This window comes from Nylanderia fulva, unplaced genomic scaffold (genome assembly GCF_048542155.1).
Source record: "Nylanderia fulva isolate GAGA-0341 unplaced genomic scaffold, ASM4854215v1 Scaffold27, whole genome shotgun sequence".
Classification (NCBI taxonomy): domain Eukaryota; kingdom Metazoa; phylum Arthropoda; class Insecta; order Hymenoptera; family Formicidae; genus Nylanderia; species Nylanderia fulva.
Genome location: NW_028190336.1, coordinates 1,494,924 through 1,514,223, shown reverse-complemented (window position 1 = coordinate 1,514,223; position 19,300 = coordinate 1,494,924). Strand labels below are relative to the sequence as shown.

Genomic DNA, 19,300 nt, shown 5'->3' with positions numbered 1-19,300 from the left:
TGGGCGACTTCCCTACGACAGGACGACTTCATTTCGATATATCCTCTCGGCATCAATTAGAAACTTCTCTTCGATTTCTCATAGTCAGTACCGCTGCCCACACAACACGCACACACACACGCATATACACGCGTATCGGAGCAACTGCAGCCCCGAGAGGATTATCGAAGAGAAATAAATAGGATCCTGCTACTACGCGCACGGTTATCCTTCGTCTTCGTCATCGTCGTCGTGGTCGTCGTCGCGCACGTGAGAACGACCCGGGTGAAAACAGGACGGATCAGCAGCTATTAAACAGAGATAGAGTGAAAGAGGGACTTGGAAACGGGAACGGAGACGAGCGAGGAACGCGGGAGTCAAGGAACTAGAAATGAATTCCATTTGCACGGCCGAGAAGGGAGGACCCGTGAAGCGGAATAGAGCGGAATGAGAGAGGAGGACAGAGCAAAAAGGGCTGAAACACGGGAGGGTTTTACCTCGCCTCGTGGAAAGCAAAGAGAAGAGGGTGAGGGAGAAGTTCGCGAGAAAGGGGATAATGCGAATGATAAAAAGCACTCGGAGAGAAAATTATAAGTTATACGCGCTTTTATGTGCGTCGTAAATTTACTCGCATTGTTTCGAATTGAATGAGAAAGGGAATTTCGCGAATGTAAGCGAATTACAGAATAACATCTCGACTTGTTTTCGCGTTGTCATTACCTAAGAATCGCGTTGCGAAGCGTCGTGCAAGAATGCGAAGAAGAGGTTGCATCTGGTCGCGGCAATACGCATGCCGCGTAAACAGGATATGCTGATCAGTAACCATTGATCGCTACCTACGCCATCCGAGACTACTTATCGATGCAGAAGGAAGGAGAAGCTCGCAATAATGTTTACTCATATAGCGCTCAAGCACGCGCGAATACGAAAAGTCTTCATATTTTTCTCCTACATTTTTTTACGATAACATCTGAAAAATCTTGAATTTTTGTTTCTTAACGCGGAATTTGTTTCGTTGCGAATTTTTACAATTTAATTCGCGACTCGTTGGAAGAGATTTCTCGTAGAAATCGGACGGAACGTCTCCTCGGACCGTGCCATTCGTGCCGAGAACACATAAGGGCGAGAATCAGTAATGAGTACGTTACGGGTTTCTTCCCTGCCTCGGCTTCGCCGGCAAAAACTCGCTCTCGATTCGATTCACGGTGCCGGAGGACGAAGGATACACGAGCGCAGGTGGGAGGTGGAGAGAGAGAGAGAGAGAGGGTCCACGGCGCTGGACCGGCGATCTCCGCGAATTAATCAAATACGCGAGCGATTTGTCTTCGTTACACCCACGTGGGCACCCCGGAGGGACGCGTGTGTAACCGGGGTGACGAAGCCTTCGCGAATCGGCCCCGGCGGGAGAAAAACGTGATCGTGCTACACATGCACCTTGCGCGACACGATTATTCTAAAAATAAAAATAACGCTTTTATGCGATAAAAATGCCGCTGCGATGCTCCGCAAGATTTTATGCAGTTTCGAATTGCAGAAAAAAACTTAGTTTTTTAAAATTAATTATATACATATTGCTACAGAGAGAATTTACTCTGAAAATCGAAGGATTTCTCTGATTAATATTTGCGACAATAAAAATATTAATATCTACCACAATATGATATAAAACATGTTCGATTAATTTTATTATGTACATATTAATATTTTTGTCTCAAGATTACCATGATTTTCAGGATAAATTGTAACAATAAGAGAAAATTCTGTCCGTATACAAAAATGTATCCAAGAAAACAAATTCACTTAATATTATTAAAATCAGATATATAAAATGCGTATAAATATTTCAATACACACATTATATTTTGAAAGTTTTTCCATAACTTACAAATATTGTTTCTTTTAATTTTTCCATAGAGGGAAAAAATTGAAATTACGATGTGCGATATTCTCACGAAGAACGGACGATTTAATGCGCGCTTTATAATTTTATTATCCTTCAAGATTTATTACCAAATGCGTTGCCTCGCGTATCTTAATGGCCAACTTTCTCGCCACGGCGGCTTACGGACGAAGGGACACAGATTTGTCCGGCGTGTCACATACCCTTCCGAAGTCGCGCGTCGAAATCCTTTTGCACGGGCTCAAGATACTCGAGCGGTATCTCGGCGTATCGGGATGCGGAGTAAATCGTAATTATATACGGGGAGTAGTATACAGGATCGGCGGACCCACCTCTCGCGGCGAGAGTCCGTGGAAAAAGATCACGCGGACGTTTAATAACACGGGTACCGAATGCTGATGGGTAGAGGTATCGCCGGGGATATAAAACGTGTACATCTTCCAGACCAGTCTCGCATCGGTACCAACGCGTATACACGCGTAATTACACGCGCGCCTCGCGTATACGTTCACGCGAGCGCAGTGTGAGTTTTATCCTTCACATATGTACACATTTTACATACGAGTTGAGATCCGTGTGTGTGTGTAAATCTCGGGATACATATATACACGCTTATTCCTGCAGCGCGCACCCATGTATACTTTTACGCACAGGGTGTCTGACCGGGAACAACCTTTCAAATGCCAAAAAACAAACCGAGGATGATGAGGATTGTATCAATGTCTCGACATGTGCTAAGTGCTGGAGTTATTTGGCATTGAGCATTGAAGGATTTTGTTTTAATTCTCTATCGAAATGAGAGATGTGCGCCAAAATATGCGCACCATTAACCAAAGCATTCACGGTGTATATATGCGTGTATGCGTACGAATGCATCTTCTACACTGTCGCGCGAATCGATGCGAAAGGTGAAACGGAGGATAGGACGGGGACGAGTTGAATCGAGTATAAATAGCGGTCCATAAATTATGCCATCCACGTACGCGACCGAGTACCATCTTTAAGGCACTGATCGAAGGCACGGGTCGATGTCATCCGATGTCACCGACAACAACATAGAAGACATAGGCGTCGACGACAACGTAGATGTCGCGGAATATATGGCGAAAATGGAAATACCCGCGGCTAAATGTCTCTCTCTCTCTCTCTCTCTCTCTCCGACTCGTCGAGACGACGATGTTTCTCTTCTACCCGCTTTTTCCGGTCGTATGCAACGGGAAAAGAAATAACTTGATCGGGATCACGTCGTGGTAGATCTCCGGGATTTGTCGAAACACATCTAGGAAGCGTATATCTCGAATGAGTAATTGTAATCTCGTTTTACAATTAGTCCACACCGCGTGCAATTGATCGACCCATCTATCGATCGATCGATCCGGGCAATTATTGATACGCGTGCTTTATCTGCGCGATTGTCTGTAATTGGATGTAGGGACTGTGTTTTCGTAACGAACCGTCGTGGTTGAGTATTTCCGACATCCTTAATAAAAACGGTTAATTGCTGATTGAGAGAAGTAAACTAAGGGACATTTTTTTCATCAATTTCATTAAGATCCTTCTTTTCTACATCGAAATGAAAGACCGCGCGTGTACTAACGATCCGCCTTTAACTCAATACTGACAAACTAATGATTTAGAGCCCCTGCCTGTAATAAGCCGTCCAATTATACATCATCATCTATCAAACGGCAAATCGGGGACACGTCGGGTCGAGTCGGCGCGATGCGTTAGATCCAAAGAGAGATTCCGACGTATAACGTAAGCCGCAACGGAGCGATAATTCCAATTCAGTTTCCCGCAACGTAGGCTCCTTACGGTTCTTGGCGTAAAGAGACGTGGGCGGCACTCGTTATGCAACATGCATGTAAACGGGCCGGCGAGCTCGAATCGTTCATCACGGAATTGCATCTGCCACCGGCCAATTTGGCTATTAATTGATTCCAAGGCAACGGCACCGGGCGGTCCTGGACCGACTCGTGCGAGGAGGTCGAGCGAGGTCAATGTCGTGGAATCGATAAATCGCTATCATTCATTCGTCGATTACACGTGCCCCGTTCGTTTGCTATTCGGCAAACGAAACTCGTATCATCGGACGGACACAGTTGCACTTGACGTTTATGTGTGTGTACGTGTGTGACCGTACTCGCCGAAGATCTTGCTGTAAGATCATGCCGCCGATCAGACACGATCCTTCGAGCCGAGCAACGGTCTCCGATCGTAACCGTGACGAATGAGATCTCAGCAATGCGCGACAGCTCTCGCTTGAAGAGATCTGCTTAGCAGCGAACCTCAGCTAGCCTCCTTTTACGGTGGACCCGGTGCCGCCGGAGTTTTAATGGCGAAGAGAATAAATTCGTTCACCGGCGAAGTTGACCAGGGAAACGTGTAGCGAAGATGTCCCGTAACTTTGCCTCTAATTTGGCGAGTTGAAATAGCACGAAGCAACTGACTGTTGTATTGTTGACAAGATCTTATTTGCGTTCTTCTACGCGATATCTTTTGTTTGTTGAAATTTTTTTTCAGTCACCCTGAAATATTTTTACAGCCTATTGTTTCGTAACTTGTTATGGTTGTCGAATACAGTTGTTGATATCGTAAAGCAAATTGATTCGACATCTTTAAACAAGATCGACAGATTAGAGAGAAACTTCAATTAATTGATCTTTCGATTCAACTACGTAAATGACATAAATATCGCGATTTAATAGCAACTTGTGTCAATCAATCCGGCGCGAACATGTTCAGCGAATCCGGATTTACATTACAAAAACTAAGTTGCGATAATGCAAATGTTCATGCAAATGCAACCGGAGGCCAAACTACTTTTTGATACTTCGCGTCATAATTTATCTAGATTATTCTGATACAACTTTTAATTAACCCTCATTGAAGTGCGAGAAGTACGACGAGACTTATTATGAATAAATTAACGTAAAATGTGTTTCTCTTCTTTCGTTTGAAGCAATTTTACTTATATCTGATGCACGTGTATATCTATATACATTATTTAAATTATGTATTCTGCATTTCCAGGCGAACGACCAAGCAGGTTTTATCTGGTAAGAGAGGAAGCTGATCTCTCGTTGGATCCCAACACGGGGATGCTGAGGATTCGACAGCCGCTCGATCGAGAATCACGTGACAAATATGTTCTCAGCGTCGAAGCACGTAATGGCGGCTCCGTTGGATATTGCCAGGTAAATTGCGCATCCTCCAGATAATCATCGTTTCGGTATTAACTCGCCATAATCATAGCCGTTTATCCGTTTTCTCAATATTTATCCTGAATGTGCATGTAATAATGCCGAGCGCGCGAAAAGTTTGCTATGCGCGATTTTTGCGAATCTCTATACAATATTATTATATTTAATATTCGGCGCAACATGTATTTGTTAGCATCGCACTTGAAAACTATGATTAATTCATCATTATATTGTCGAGGCATGAAGAAGCTTTTCACTTACCTAGAAAAAGTTTGTTGCCTCTTCAATCGTGCTCATTTACACAACATTCATCTGTTTATTTACAGATGGAGTTGGTCGTCGAGGACGTAAACGACAATACGCCGTCCTTCCGCACGACTAGCGTTCGCATCTCGGTACCGGAATCTCATCCTCTTCACGTACCCCTGTACGTGGCGCATGCTACCGATCCGGACACCACGCCATCGTTGCTGATACGCTACGTTCTCGGTCAAAACAGCAACGACCTCTTCGAGATAAACGCGCGCACCGGCGAACTCTATTTGGTGAGACGATTGGATTACGAGACTCAGCAGAGGCACGGTCTTCTGATAAGGGCCCTGGACGGCGCTGGGCTCTCGGCTAACCTTAGCCTGAGCGTCGAGGTGCAGGACGTGAATGACAACCCCCCAGTGTTCGAGAGGAACGAGTATCACGTGGATGTTCCCGAAGGCGCCAGGCTCGATTCTCAGGTGAGAAAAATCTTCATTACACGCCCGTCACGCAAGCATTTGTTTGTCGAGAGGATGCGGTAGGGTTCTTCGAAAAAGGAAACGGATATAGGAGAGACAGAGAGATTTATAAAATGTTGTACACGCGTTCGTACGCGCATGTATGTTAGAGAGAGAGTAGAGGAAGAAGGAACTTTGCATCTCGAACGGGAGAGATGGTAAAAGTTAACAACCTCTCTTCGGTCTTTCTTTCGTTCTTCATCGGCATCTCTTCGCGCCAGAGTTCCCTTTTTTCCCTTGTAGAGACTTCGACTTCTTTTTGCTCTCGCGCGTTTTTGTATCTTGTCTCGACGATGCGTAATTTTATCCGGGACAACCAGGAAGAACGCGCTCGTGAACCTTGCTCCTTTTCGTATCGCGAGACATACGCCGTTCTGCAGCTACCAGTCGTTACTTCCCTTCCGGATAATTTTTCGCGAAAGAGAAAAGCATCGGGAGAAGGAAGAAGAAGAAGAAGAAGAAGAAGACGTTGACTTGCGAAGTTCACCTTGTAAGCAAAGGGAGAATTAACCTCTCGCGCCGACTAGAAGGGATTTAACTGAACGTTACATCGCGCCGCGCAGAGATTAGCCAATGTTACTCCGCAAAGTTATTTGACGGATCAGTTCGGGCTGATAGATGGATAGGGAAGAATGTCTGATAATCTGATATCCAAATGCGTGTATGTTGTCGGTCGAAACCCATTGCAAAGCAGCCGCGAGTACTGCGAGTGTCTGGAATTGATAGGTAACAGTTGATAGATCTTCGTAGAAACACGCTACACGATCCGTCATTTCACGAGCAAGTTTCAACGATTACCTGAACACGAAATAAGACATTTATCGCGTAATATCGAAATTATGCATTTTACAAACGCGAATTGATCCTTAAAAATAGTCATAAATAGTCAAAAATAGTCATAATTTAAAAAATAAAGTAATACGTATATCGATTAATTATGCGACAAAAAATCAAAGAAGAGACTTTACAAATGGGAATAGTGAACGACTGAGAGTCATTAGCTGCTTGAATTTCGCGAGAACAAGGTCATCATTGTTGCGCGATTAATAGGTCCGTAGCCACGAGCGGACGTAATCCCGAATACGAGATATTGATGACAAATGGTGGTGAGATTCTCGCCGCGAGATATACTCGTTAAATAACGTCACATTTTTAATACAACATATATGAGATAGAGCGAAAGACGTCGTTGCAATTGCGTCCATTTTCTTTTTTTCCTTTTCCTTCTTTTCTCATAGCTACTCGATCTTTCGTTTCATCTTTCTTCTGATATACATGTATATATTGGTGATATCTATCGATGGAACAGATCTGTGAGCTGTCGGTGGTATTCGAATATCTTAGTCGCTAGTGTGCATTAGAGGGAAGAAGATGAAGAAATGGAGGGAAAGAATGTGAAGAGAAAAATGGCTAGAGCAAGAAAGTAAGCTGCAGTAAGCGTAACCTTTCACCCATCGTAAACTAATAACATACAGTTAGACACATTAGTGCCTGCTCTCGCATCAAGTTCTTTATTTAATGGTAACACATATTCTTCCCTCTGGTTCACCTCGTCTGTAAAGACAACTCGGTCGAGGCGTCTCTCTTTTCTCCTCCTTTACTCTCTCCTCCTCTTTCCTTTTGCCTTCTACCATCATCCATCATCCGTGAGCCGCGGGTTCATACGCGGAACACGACCTTATACACTCCCGATCCTACGCTCTTTTTTTTTCTTTTTCTCTTTTATTCTTTTTCTCGTTCTTCGACCTTCACTATCTTCCCGCGCTGGGAAACATCGGCTGGCTCGAACGTGTTTAGGGTACGCGGTCCTTGGGTGCGTTTAATTAATACGAAACGACCGGATCGACTGGTCTTGTCTCGACGTCGCCTCTCACCCCGTCTTTTTTTCTCCACTCGTACTCCTTTCCTCTCTTGCAAGAATGCGAAAAATATTGAATCACGCGATTGCTCTTGTTTCGATTTTCATCATGGTTCTGTTCGTCTGATCGGCGTTCTGAGACATTTAATTAGATTTTATATTCTCTCTTTGTGCAATTATATAATTTATTTATTATGTAATTGCAAAATTGTTGCATTAATTAAACGTCATTAATATAAACTAATCAAATTTTTCATCGTTTGCAGATTCTTCAGGTAACCGCGGTAGATCTGGATACGGGAAACAATGCTAGACTGAGCTATCGTCTCCATGGTTCCACCGCCTTTCGCATCAGCTCCACCACCGGCTGGATCTACTTGGCGCAGAATTTGGACCGTGAAACTGTCGATCGGCACGCCTTGACAGTTCTTGCGATCGATAACGGGTCTCCCGCAGCGACCGCGAGTACCTCTGTGCTGGTGACAGTTTTGGATGACAACGACAACGATCCGCGCTTCGAGAGGGATTTTTACAGATTTGAGCTGCTCGAGAATCTTCCTTCGGGTACTGTGGTTGGCTCTGTGAGCGCTATCGATCCCGATCTCAGCAAGAACTCTCGCCTCAGATACGCAGTGGTTCAAGTTAACAGCAGCTTCACCGTGGATCCTGACACAGGTATAAAAAAATTTTTCTCAATTTTATTCATATTTTTCATTCTTCTTCCGTTTGCACGCCGTCAACCGCCAAGAAGGATATATATATAAGTTCTCGTCGAAACGACGAGTTTGAGTGTTTGCGAAAGCCGGCCCGGAGCCTGGCTTCGAGAGCCGAGCAGAGATGCCCACGCAGCTTGAAAACGTGGAGAAAAATATTGGCGAATCCATTTCCGAACTTGGGTTCGTCGAGGTTCGACCGCGGCAAAGCGGGTCGAGTTGCTTGCGAAGGTGTATTCAATTCGTCGAGATTTTGTCGAACAAACTCGGCGAGGAGCGCGTTATTCTTTACTCCGGTTTTTTTCGGGTTGAGTTCACACCGGGACTACTCGACGACCGAGAATGAATAGGAAATATAAGGAGAAACTTCCTGATTCCGTACTCTTCTCTCGGGACTACGGTGACAATCGATTCGCGGCGATTAACATTTTGGTCGCAAGTTTGAGATTTTTTTTTCTGTCGCGATGCCTCGCTTTGCGGTGTTCCGCCATACTATGTTACACGTGCAGCCGCAGGAATGCCACGGAACGGAAGCAATCTTGGCGCGATTCGTCGTGGTCGCGTCGATAATTCCGCTCTCGTCGAAATCTTATCGAACTCGATCTTCCTCGCGCGTCATTTCTCCGACTTATATCTCACCCTTCTTCGTCGGATGAACGCCATCACGAACGTAATTGTACGCCGTGTCTACCGCAGAATCTTTTATTTCTCAACCAGATATTCTATCTCGTATATCAGTCTAACGCTTAGCCGATCCGTTGTGCTCTCTTTTCCGTCCTCGCTTCGCGCCAACTTCTATCTCGTGCGTCCTCGCTCGCAGCCACAGTTCACTTCCTGTTTCAGACAGGTTTCTTAGCCTGTTAAATAAAAATTGAACACGCCTTCGCTAGCTTCTTATTAAATCTCCGCGTGTCTGAATCGTCGGTATGATATTCCCTCTCTCTCTCTTTAACTTGTCCCTTCGAGTTTCTTCCAGCGCGATATGACGGAGAAACGCTATCGAGTCAACGAGAGATAGATTTAGGCGCGAGAAGGAAACGTTACAAGTGTGAGAAAAGGAGAGACTATTAATTTTCTAAATAGACCCTAGCCGTCAGCGCGTGTAATTTACGCGTTGCTATTGCGTCAACCGAGCGACCCTTTTAGGTTGCCATTGTTAAACGATTTCGTAATCGATGAAAAGATTCCTCGGACAAACATCCATCTAAATATTATTTCGAAATTCTTTGAAAACATTTATTATCTCATTAAAGCCATGTTGAACATAAATATTAGTTGTCGCATTTTACAGATTTGCTTGCTTATTTTTCGAGTTCAAATATTACTTAATGATTTGCTAAATTACTGGCTGGAATAACAAGAATCACACGATCGTTGTCTTCGGGATCTCTCCGTATAGCTCATTTTAGATCGCGGCAGTGTGCGTACGCGTCGTGGGTATTAAAATATAATCCGGTAAGAGTGGCGCTTTTGCTTAGTCGGCGTGTAACGAATCATCAGGAACGGGGCCCGAGGCTCGTCACACGCCGCGTAACGCACATGTATGCAGGGTGCCTCGCAATGTGCGGGGTTTGATTGGCATGCGACACGGGAGTATTTGTGTACACGCTTGGTCCGGGCCTTCTCCTCTTCTCCTTCACCTCTCTTTCTTTCCTCCCTTCGTTTCGTGTCCGCCGGGCTGCCTGTTTGCAGAGGTGGGACTTCTTGAGTCATCCCCGACCGAGCGCGGATCGAGAGGCAGCGCAGGCAGAAAAAAGGACGAGGGATAACGACGAAGGTGGGGGCGATCGCGCTGCCGGAAGTATCAGCTGTCTTGTCGTACGAATACTTCTATATTAATCCCCCCCCCCGTTGCACACACGGTGCGTGTGCATATTGTCCGGTCAGCAGACCAGCGGCGGAGTGAGTTGAAATTTCGCTCGGCCATTGTCCTTCGATCGCGGGCTCTCTAACCCGCGATCTCCCATTGAGAAAACCCTCGAGCGATGCCTCCTCGAGTTCTTTCCGCGTAGGTCGCCGCCGTAATGTCCGCTTAATGGCGCCCTTTTCTCCATTCATCCAATTAAGGGGGCCCCGCGTGTTGGCTCACAATGTCGGGAGATCGAACCCGTCGTGATTTATGGAACGGCACGTCCTTGATGAGACGCGATGAAAAGTATGGGGAATATCGCCGATTGTCAGCTCGATTCGACCAGTTCCTAATATGTACCGGGTGTGATTGCGGTCGCTAAACGTCCGTGTCTTGCCTCGACAAAAGACATGATACATTTGACGATGTATTCGTCGAGCCGGATGTCAAAGTCGCATTCCCGCCACTTTCGTCTCTCTTCGTGCGTGGAATCTTCATCTCTTTCCTCTCTCGTACATTTCAATTCGTCTCGATATGCACGCGCGATACGTCTGATTATTGCGACCTCAGGAATTTCCGACGTGTACCAGCTGATCGATGTTCGCCTATCTGCATCGTGCGGCTTCGTCCACTGGAACATGATGAACATATTCTTTATTTTAGGGATGCGATAACGCTGCTTTCCGAATGTTTATTTGGTCGTGCGTTAATTTTGCAATTTACAAAAATATCTACTCGATAATTTCTCGTATCGTTTTATAGCGCATCCGACATTATACCTCGCCCGTGATAAATGCCGATTACGATCAATTTATATTATAATTGAGTACAGGTGTAAAAAAGGCGATCGGATATCTTGAATTATTTAGCGATATATTTTCCAGGAGTAAACATGTTTAATGGGATTTCCCACAGCTTTTTCCTATGCGTCGATAATTTGATACGCAGTTTTGCATCGACGATCAAATTAAAGATAAGGTTGCTACTCGCTTAGTTTGCAGCTCGCGTGCGTCGGGTTGCCGAGCAAGTTTCCTCCAGGCTTATCCTCGCCTGGAGATTTTTCTATCGGGTCGGTACTTCTTCTATACGTCGAATTGTTTGAGAAACCGAGCGCGGACGAGACGTTATGTCGTCCGTCACACAACACGGAGCTCTTCCGTCTAAGCTGGTACATCCGATCGCGACGATGGATTCCCAAATATTGGAAGAGGCACGCGAAGACAAAAAAAAGTCCTCCGCTCTTCTTACGAGCATGACGGCGAGGTCGGTCGCGCGATCCCACGAGAAACTAACACGAGAAACGCATTAGCACGCGTCCTACGATATACTTCTTATTGTTCCGCGATGGTATCCTCCTGGTCGGCGCGTTTGCATGTCCCCCGTCGATCGTTTGTCTTGTCGACGACGAAGGAGCACGACGTCGCCGAGGCCACGTCGGGGACGGTCGTGACTAGATACGTCGAGAATTCGTGGAGGCACGCGAGATTCCACGTCGTTTCTCACAGATCCGTCGTACGAATTATTATCCCGATCCTTTTCCCAGATTCTGGAATAATTCTGGCGGCCGACCGCTCGCTCGCTTAATTATCCATTAATGCGCCGACCGGTGCCGAGGTAAGGAGGAAAACGGGTATTCTGGCTCCACCTTTTCCCTCTTTCACCCCGCCGTGTGCTTTCGCTCCTCTTCATCTTCTTATTTGCCGTTCTCTTCTCTTGTGACCGTGACTGCTCCCCGCGATACGTAATTACGGCCGAGCTCGTTACACGCGCGACTACGTACGTCCCTGGTACGATTATTACATGCGAGAAGGGAGAGAGAGAGAAAGAGAGAGAGAAAGAACGGAGACGAAAAACGAAACTCCTGGCGCGACCGAGGAATACGAGCGACCGTGCACGGGCGGTTCTTACCAGCGACGATTATCCAATTAACCGTTCTCGACGAGGGAAATTGATAAGGTCGGTCTAGCCGATCGCGATCCACGAGGGGAACGTCGGCCGATCGTATTGAATTTTATGCGAACGGATACGCGAACGTGCTCTCTTCCGTTCGCTATGCGATTTCCATCGCGAAATAGGTCTTGCAGCCAGCGCGTAGGATCCATCAGGATTCCTCGGGATCTTTAAATATCGTCTAAGATCCAGGCACAGACTAGTACGATGATATTTTTATCGCGCGGTCAGAAATATTCCATCATGTTCGTCCACGAAATGCAACCCATATAGGGTTGCCAGTCATTATAACGAAGCCAACTCTTAGTCGACGCAATCAAGTGTTGACCAAGGTTCTGTTACCAGTTCTGGAGCAGCATTGGTAAATAGTAGACTGTCTGTCTGTATAGAATATCTATACATATACAGTAAAGGTCTGACGTAAATTGCTAGCAGTCGGCTAAAATATTCTGTCAATTAGTACTGATCCAGCACTGGTCTTACAAACAGCTTAATATTGATTATCAGAATTGCGCAATATTGGTAACGCTAAATAAAAATAATAAAAATAAATTATTTCTCTTTCCTCTCCAGGCGTGATCACCACGCGGGAGCCTCTCGATCGAGAAGTGAAAGATGTTCATGAGCTGGTCCTGGAGGCGCGGGATCAAGGAACACCGTCCAGGGCCGCCAGGGTACCTTTGAAGGTCAAGATTTTAGACGTTAATGACAACTCGCCTGAAATTGTCGATCCTCAGGGGGACGTCGTTAGCGTCAGGGAGGAGCAACCACCGGGAACGGAAGTCGCCCGAGTGCGAGCCCTGGACATGGATCTCGGTGAGAACGCTTCGGTGACCTACAGTATCTTGAAAGGTAAGGAATATTACTGTTAATGTTGCTTTAATTTATTTCGGATATATGTATGTGTGCATCTTTTGATACGACACGGAGAGAAAGATAGAGCGCGATCCCATCTCGATTACTTATTAATTGCCGTGCGTGACTAATCGGTTATGCTGCTCGCCTAATTGAGGGACCTGCGCTTTTGCCTTCCTACGAATATATATGTGATTATCTCGGTAAGAAAATATATAAATTATAATTATAGTAGTTGTGTGTACGCACGGCCAATAATTGCGCTGCTTCGTTACGAGAATGAATGCCGGCAGTTGTGGAGAGTCGGGGAATAATAGAGAAATAGCGAGGAAGTACTTATGTGCCGGAGATTAGACGGCGCGGACTTAATTTTTTACCCGCTCGCTCTTTCTTTCCCTCTCGCTTTCTCTTGCCTCTCTCGCGAGAGGCAAGGCGAGACTTTTTGAGACTTTAATAACCCAGCAGCAATTACAGAAACAATTATGCACGGTCTTAAAAGCAGTCGCAAGCGTTCTTGCCGAGGCGTGTTGTTATCTGTTAGAAACCGTCTATGAAGAATGCATTTTATATCGAAGGCATAGATATCGAATATTTTTTCTATTCCATGTCGAACAGGTTTAATTTAATTCCGCATTAAATGCATAAACGATCGCTCAGTTTTTTAATCTCGTTTATCTTAAAAGCTCGATATATTCTGTTCTTCGCAGACCGAGATTCAGACGGTTACAACGTCTTCACCATCGACCCGATCACCGGCATGATCAGGACCAAGGCTGTGCTCGATCACGAGGAGCGCAACGTATACCGGGTGTCTGTAAAAGCGACCGATGCTGGACATTTGCCGCGACACAGCATCCGTGCATTGCGAGTCGAAGTCCTGGCGCTCGCAGATAATCGACCAACCTTCACCAGCAGCAGTCTTACCTTTAACGTAAGTATCTCGCCACTCGATATTTTATATTTCATTTCATTTTTTTATGATAACTTCTGCAAGTAATTAAAATGAAGAAAGAATCCTAGAATATATAAATACTCGTCATATTTTGGCATGTCTATTCAGTTGTGTTTAGTATACAAGTTAACTTTAATGAAGAGAATATTTTTATGAAAAATTCAGAAAAGTGGATGATCATACGGAAATTAAATAATATATACATATGTTTAACTTATATACAGGTGCGCGAGGATGCAAGTATCGGGCACGTAGTGGGATCGGTGTCGGGAGCGGGTCCTGCGGGTCGCGTAGCCTTCACCTTAGATTCACTGATGCCGATCAGCGAGTTTCCAGCTTTTGACGTCGACCGAAGCTCAGGCCAGTTAGTGGTCGCGCATTCCCTCGATCGCGAGAACGTTAGTGAATACCACTTGGAGATCCGTGCGTTGGACACGACCTCGATCGGGAATCCTCAAAGCATCGCCGTATCCGTGAAGATCGTCATAGAGGATGCCAACGACAACGCACCGAGGTGGCCGCAAGATCCGATAACAATTCGCGTGTCCGAAAAGGCAGCGATCGGCTCGACTATTTATAATCTCACGGCCAGCGATTTAGATAGCGGTTTGAACGGCGATCTTAGATATGGACTCGTAGATGAGTTTCCATCCAAGGGCTGTTTTGCTGTGGACTCTTTGACGGGCGCTCTGACGCTAGCTAAGCAACTGGATAGAGAGGAAAGAGCGGATTATACTTTGATCCTCAAAGCTTCGGACCGTGCACCACTAGGAGAACAATTAGCCTCCACGGTTACCGCAAGAATCATCGTCCTTGATCAAAATGACAACAATCCTGTCTTCGTCGCGCCGGAGTCTACCAAAATAGCCGTCGCATCGAATCTTCCGTTAGGTGAGTATTATATCTCGCAAGCTGTTTACACGCGCTTATATAAGGATGTTTAATTAAAATTCTTATGTTTTATTAGGTACAAGCCTGGTAAGAGTCGTCGCCGTAGACAAAGATTCTGGCGACAACGGTCGAGTGTCTTACGTGATAACTTCAGGCAATGAAGAGACACATTTCAATGTGGGCTACGAGTCGGGCATTGTGAACCTCGCAAAGCCCGTCACGAGACCCACGGATCTCGAAATCACGGCTAATGATCATGGATCGCCGCCTCGTAAGGCTGTATTGAAGCTGAGTCTAATTCCTGTGACGACGCAGATAAGTGGGCCTCCTCGATTATTATTGTTCAATCCCATCGCCAGGATCTCCGAGAACTTGCACATTGGGGCGCCCGTACTGAACGTTGCGGAATCAACAGATCAAAGTAAGAAGAAGAACTTTAACTGCAATCATTTTATCGTAATCGTTCGTATATCTTTCCGTTTCATGTCAGCTAAATTACCGAAAAACTCGACTCTTCAATACGTAACTTGTGGTCACGATTAAATATAAAATTACTATCAGTTTAACGACATCCATATTAGATTAAGCGGTATTCCAATTTATGATCTGAATAACGCGCAAGGAGTAGCGAATAAAGCCGAAACTTATCGATAGCAGGCATAACAAGGATTGAAAACGGAGCCTCCTTTTACATACTTTGTTTATTCATTGTTTGGTGATGCATAAAGTGCGCGATGCAGAAAGCACTGTTAATTTAGCGATGTATATAGGGCGTGCACAACTGAAATTACAATCTGCTATCTCTCACTCTTCGTCGGACGTCTCACTCGTATTCTGACGATCACGATTTCACCTTTTTCTCTCTATCTTCGATGTAGATAGTATACGTCGATGCTCTGCACATGCCACCTACATATCACGCGCAAATCGTATGCGTGCAAGGGCAAACATAATCGTGAACGCGCACACCGCGGTTAATAGGAAAGCCCTGCTACGAAAATACCTCGAATAATTGCCTTGAATCCGAACGGGGTACCGAGCATTATAGTAAATTCAGTGAAATGACTCAGGCTCTCTCGAGGCAACGCGTTCCCCCGTCCCTACGCGAGGCCCCGGAATACCCCGCTGCGGTGTCTCTCCCTCTCTGTTCGTTTCTCTTCCCTCGATGGTCTTAAAAATCGAGTCCCGAGGTCTCTACCGAGAAAATTCCGACGCGGCGACTCCGTACGTCTCTCTCCGGGAGAATATCGACCCGGGGAACACGTCCTCGAATTCCTCTCTCTCGGAAAATGCGATAACGAGTTTTTGCGAGCGAGCTTGTTCGTATTATTTACGACACGAGTCGCGTCATCTTTCTCGAGACGTGCGGCAACTTACGCTAATTATCGTCGCGGGAGTTTCACTAGTGACCGAACATATTCATGGGATACATTAACACTTTTACGGCGAAGAACCATCAGTTGAGAGGTGCGCGTTGCGTCTAGAAGGTAAATACGAAAGTAGCGAGTTGAGAAATATATCATAAATCATGCTAAAGTCGCTCGTTCCGGAAATATCGATCTGACATGATCACGCTCCGTGTATATTTGTACCAACACCTCTGATGAGATTTTCCATCGTGTACGAAGAGACTAGCAAAAATAGATAAGCAAAAAGCCAATTACGCCGCATGAACGTCTGATAAACGATAGTATTCCACGCGATCGCTAAAACGCTAAACGTATCTTCAAGCTCATCCGTATGATGGTTACACGTATGTATTTTGCGCATCATTTCTCCGCGCCGGATCCGCATACTTATTCCCAACACGAGAGCGATCCGATCTAGCCGGTTCGAGTCTGATGAACAGTTAAACCGCGCGGAAGAATCCGCACTTCTCGTAAACGGTAAACTAAGCAGCAGCCGAAGCCGACAACATGGAGTATCTCTTCTGGTTCCCGCTTTATCTATCGCGACACCGGAGCAGCGTATTAACGCGTCCCGCCAAAGGATCATTCTACGTATCCCGAGGGACTTGGCTATGTAGTTCTTTAGTATACAGAAGATTTGCAAAGTGTATGCGTGAAGCGGGTGGAGAATCGGAGGGTATTAGAGAGGACGAGGTGAAACAATGGCCACGTATATCATCGTGCCGCTGGCCTGCCGCGGTACGCATAGGCAAATCACCGGGTTCTCCCACCAACACTGATACCGTCATACACGGCGATTCCTCTTGTGTGTACGTGTGACGCAAAGCTACGTTTCGCCGCGAAGTACCGGGCTGGAAACACGACGAAAGATGGTCACGAACGCGAGTGGACGTATATATGTGCGTCGCGTCCCTTTGTTCTAAGCCCGCTAAAAATCCGACAAGCACGAACTCGCTAAGTGCTGGAATTCGAGAATTGAATGCATTAAAGTTCTCCGCGCGGAGAGAGGGAGACCATTATCAAAAAATCGAAGCGATTGTAACGTCCGCATTGAAGTCTCCGCGCCAAGACTTTATATATATAAACGTTAAAGTAATCTTCGTACGGAGACTTTAATGCGTTCAATTCGAATCGTGAAAATCGGACTTTGAACTCTGCTCGATTTTTCGATATTTTATTATAAAGATTTTGCCGATTCTCGAAGACATTTATGATTAGAATGAACTAATAATTTTTATAAAGTTATATTATTCGCGCGTTGTTGTATTGTATTTTAAAATATTGTTTATATACGAGGTGAATTAATTTTTTTATTTTACTTTACACAGCTAACGTCACCTTCATGATTCTGAATGATGTGGCCTTGAATCAGTTTTCCATTACGTCCAGTGGTCTAGTCATTCTTCGGGGTTCCCTGGATCGCGAGAAAGTCGCACGTTATTCCGTTTCCATTCTGGCGAGATCTAGCAAATTTCTAGACGTTACTACTCTGGAGGTGATTGTGCTGGACGAGAACGACAACAGTCCAGAATTTCGACCAGGTTCTTGTTATACTCTCGCTGTACCAGAAAACCAAGAAGCTTCCGTGATCCATACCGTAGCCGCAACTGATCTTGACGAGGGAAAGAACGGTGAAATCTTCTACAGTATCGTAGGTGAGTCGCGCAGTTGTATCTAATATGGAAAATCGCAAATATAAATATAAGAATATAAATGTTTACGCTTCACCTTCTAGGCGGCAATAACGGTGCCAAATTTACGTTGGATCCAACCACCGGTGTATTGTCGATGTCAAATTTGGATCGTGAGACCGTGCCCAAGTATATCCTATTAATTTCGGCCAAGGACAAGGGAAGCCCGAGCCGAGAAGCGCGCTGTAATCTCACCGTAAACGTTCTGGACATCAACGACAACGCTCCGACCTTCGTGAAGAATCAGTACACTGAGTCTTATGAGCACAACGACTTTTCGTATGGATCGCCAAACTATCCGGCGAATTTCTATTTCGCCAAATACATGACGACCATCTCGGAAGACGTTGCGCCGGATTCGAGCGTGATGTCTGTAAAGGCGACAGATCCAGACCAGGGTGTAAACGGGAAGATCACATATGCCATCGCCAAGGAAACAAGCTGGCTCTTCAGGGTCGACAACCTGACCGGTGTTATTACTACGGCCGGGTGAGTGCACACGTCCCGTCGTTTGCTTTTTTACGTACACCTTCTTCTCTTTCTCCGCCTTCTGTCACTCGCAGTTTCCTTTTCTTTCTGACCTTCTCCGTTTTCTTCTTTTCCTTTTTTTCTTGATCTCTCAAGTTTCTTTTCTTCTCTTGCTTTCTCTCTCTTTCCTTTCCGCATGCGTGTCTTGCTTTGCGCGCGATCTTGGCTACCGACCGACTAATTTCATCCTGGCGTTAATTATCGCGACCTTTATTGCACATCCGATTAGGATCACCCAAAGGGATATTAGCGGTCGGTAGCGTCGTAAAGTGGGAAGTGGGGAGACACACACACACAAGAAGAACCATGGATCTTAGCGAAAAAAGCTCAGCGTTCTAAGAAGGTGGGGGGAGAAAGGAAAGGAGCAGCGCGGTCTAGGAACGTCGTAAAATTATAAAGTCAGTCGATGCGCTTTACGAACGACGTACTATGGCCGATTAAACGATTCTGTATGCATAACCCGTCGACACAAACCAAGATACTCTTCCTTTTTCCTCGTCTCTCTCTCGTCACCGCACGTTCGCTCTCTCGACTCTTCACGTCTCGTCTGTTCGTTCCTCTTGGTCTATGTGTGTGTGTCTCTTATGATTACGTGTGCAATAAACTGATACTCGGGACGTTATTAAACCGAAGACTTTCCGTGGCTTCCGTCCATCTTTCCAAACAGCAAGGTCGTGGTTCGTTAATTAATGGGTCATTTCGATGCAAGCTACTGTGAACCCTGATCTCAAGTAAAACTCAGCGCACCGGTA

At 45.6% G+C, this 19,300-nt stretch overlaps 1 protein-coding gene across 1 annotated transcript in view; it reads left to right on the top strand.

Moving 5' to 3' along the window:
* The window catches only part of ds (dachsous cadherin-related 1), a 277,551-nt gene that overhangs the window by 242,311 nt on the left and 15,940 nt on the right, over positions 1-19,300 (top strand). The window contains exons 4-12 of the mRNA XM_029303522.2: positions 4,913-5,076; positions 5,409-5,813; positions 7,977-8,385; positions 12,796-13,074; positions 13,785-14,008; positions 14,254-14,920; positions 14,997-15,341; positions 17,658-17,984; positions 18,065-18,509. Of these exons, the coding sequence (XP_029159355.2) occupies positions 4,913-5,076; positions 5,409-5,813; positions 7,977-8,385; positions 12,796-13,074; positions 13,785-14,008; positions 14,254-14,920; positions 14,997-15,341; positions 17,658-17,984; positions 18,065-18,509 (3,265 nt within the window). The remainder of the gene's footprint in view (positions 1-4,912; positions 5,077-5,408; positions 5,814-7,976; positions 8,386-12,795; positions 13,075-13,784; positions 14,009-14,253; positions 14,921-14,996; positions 15,342-17,657; positions 17,985-18,064; positions 18,510-19,300) is intronic.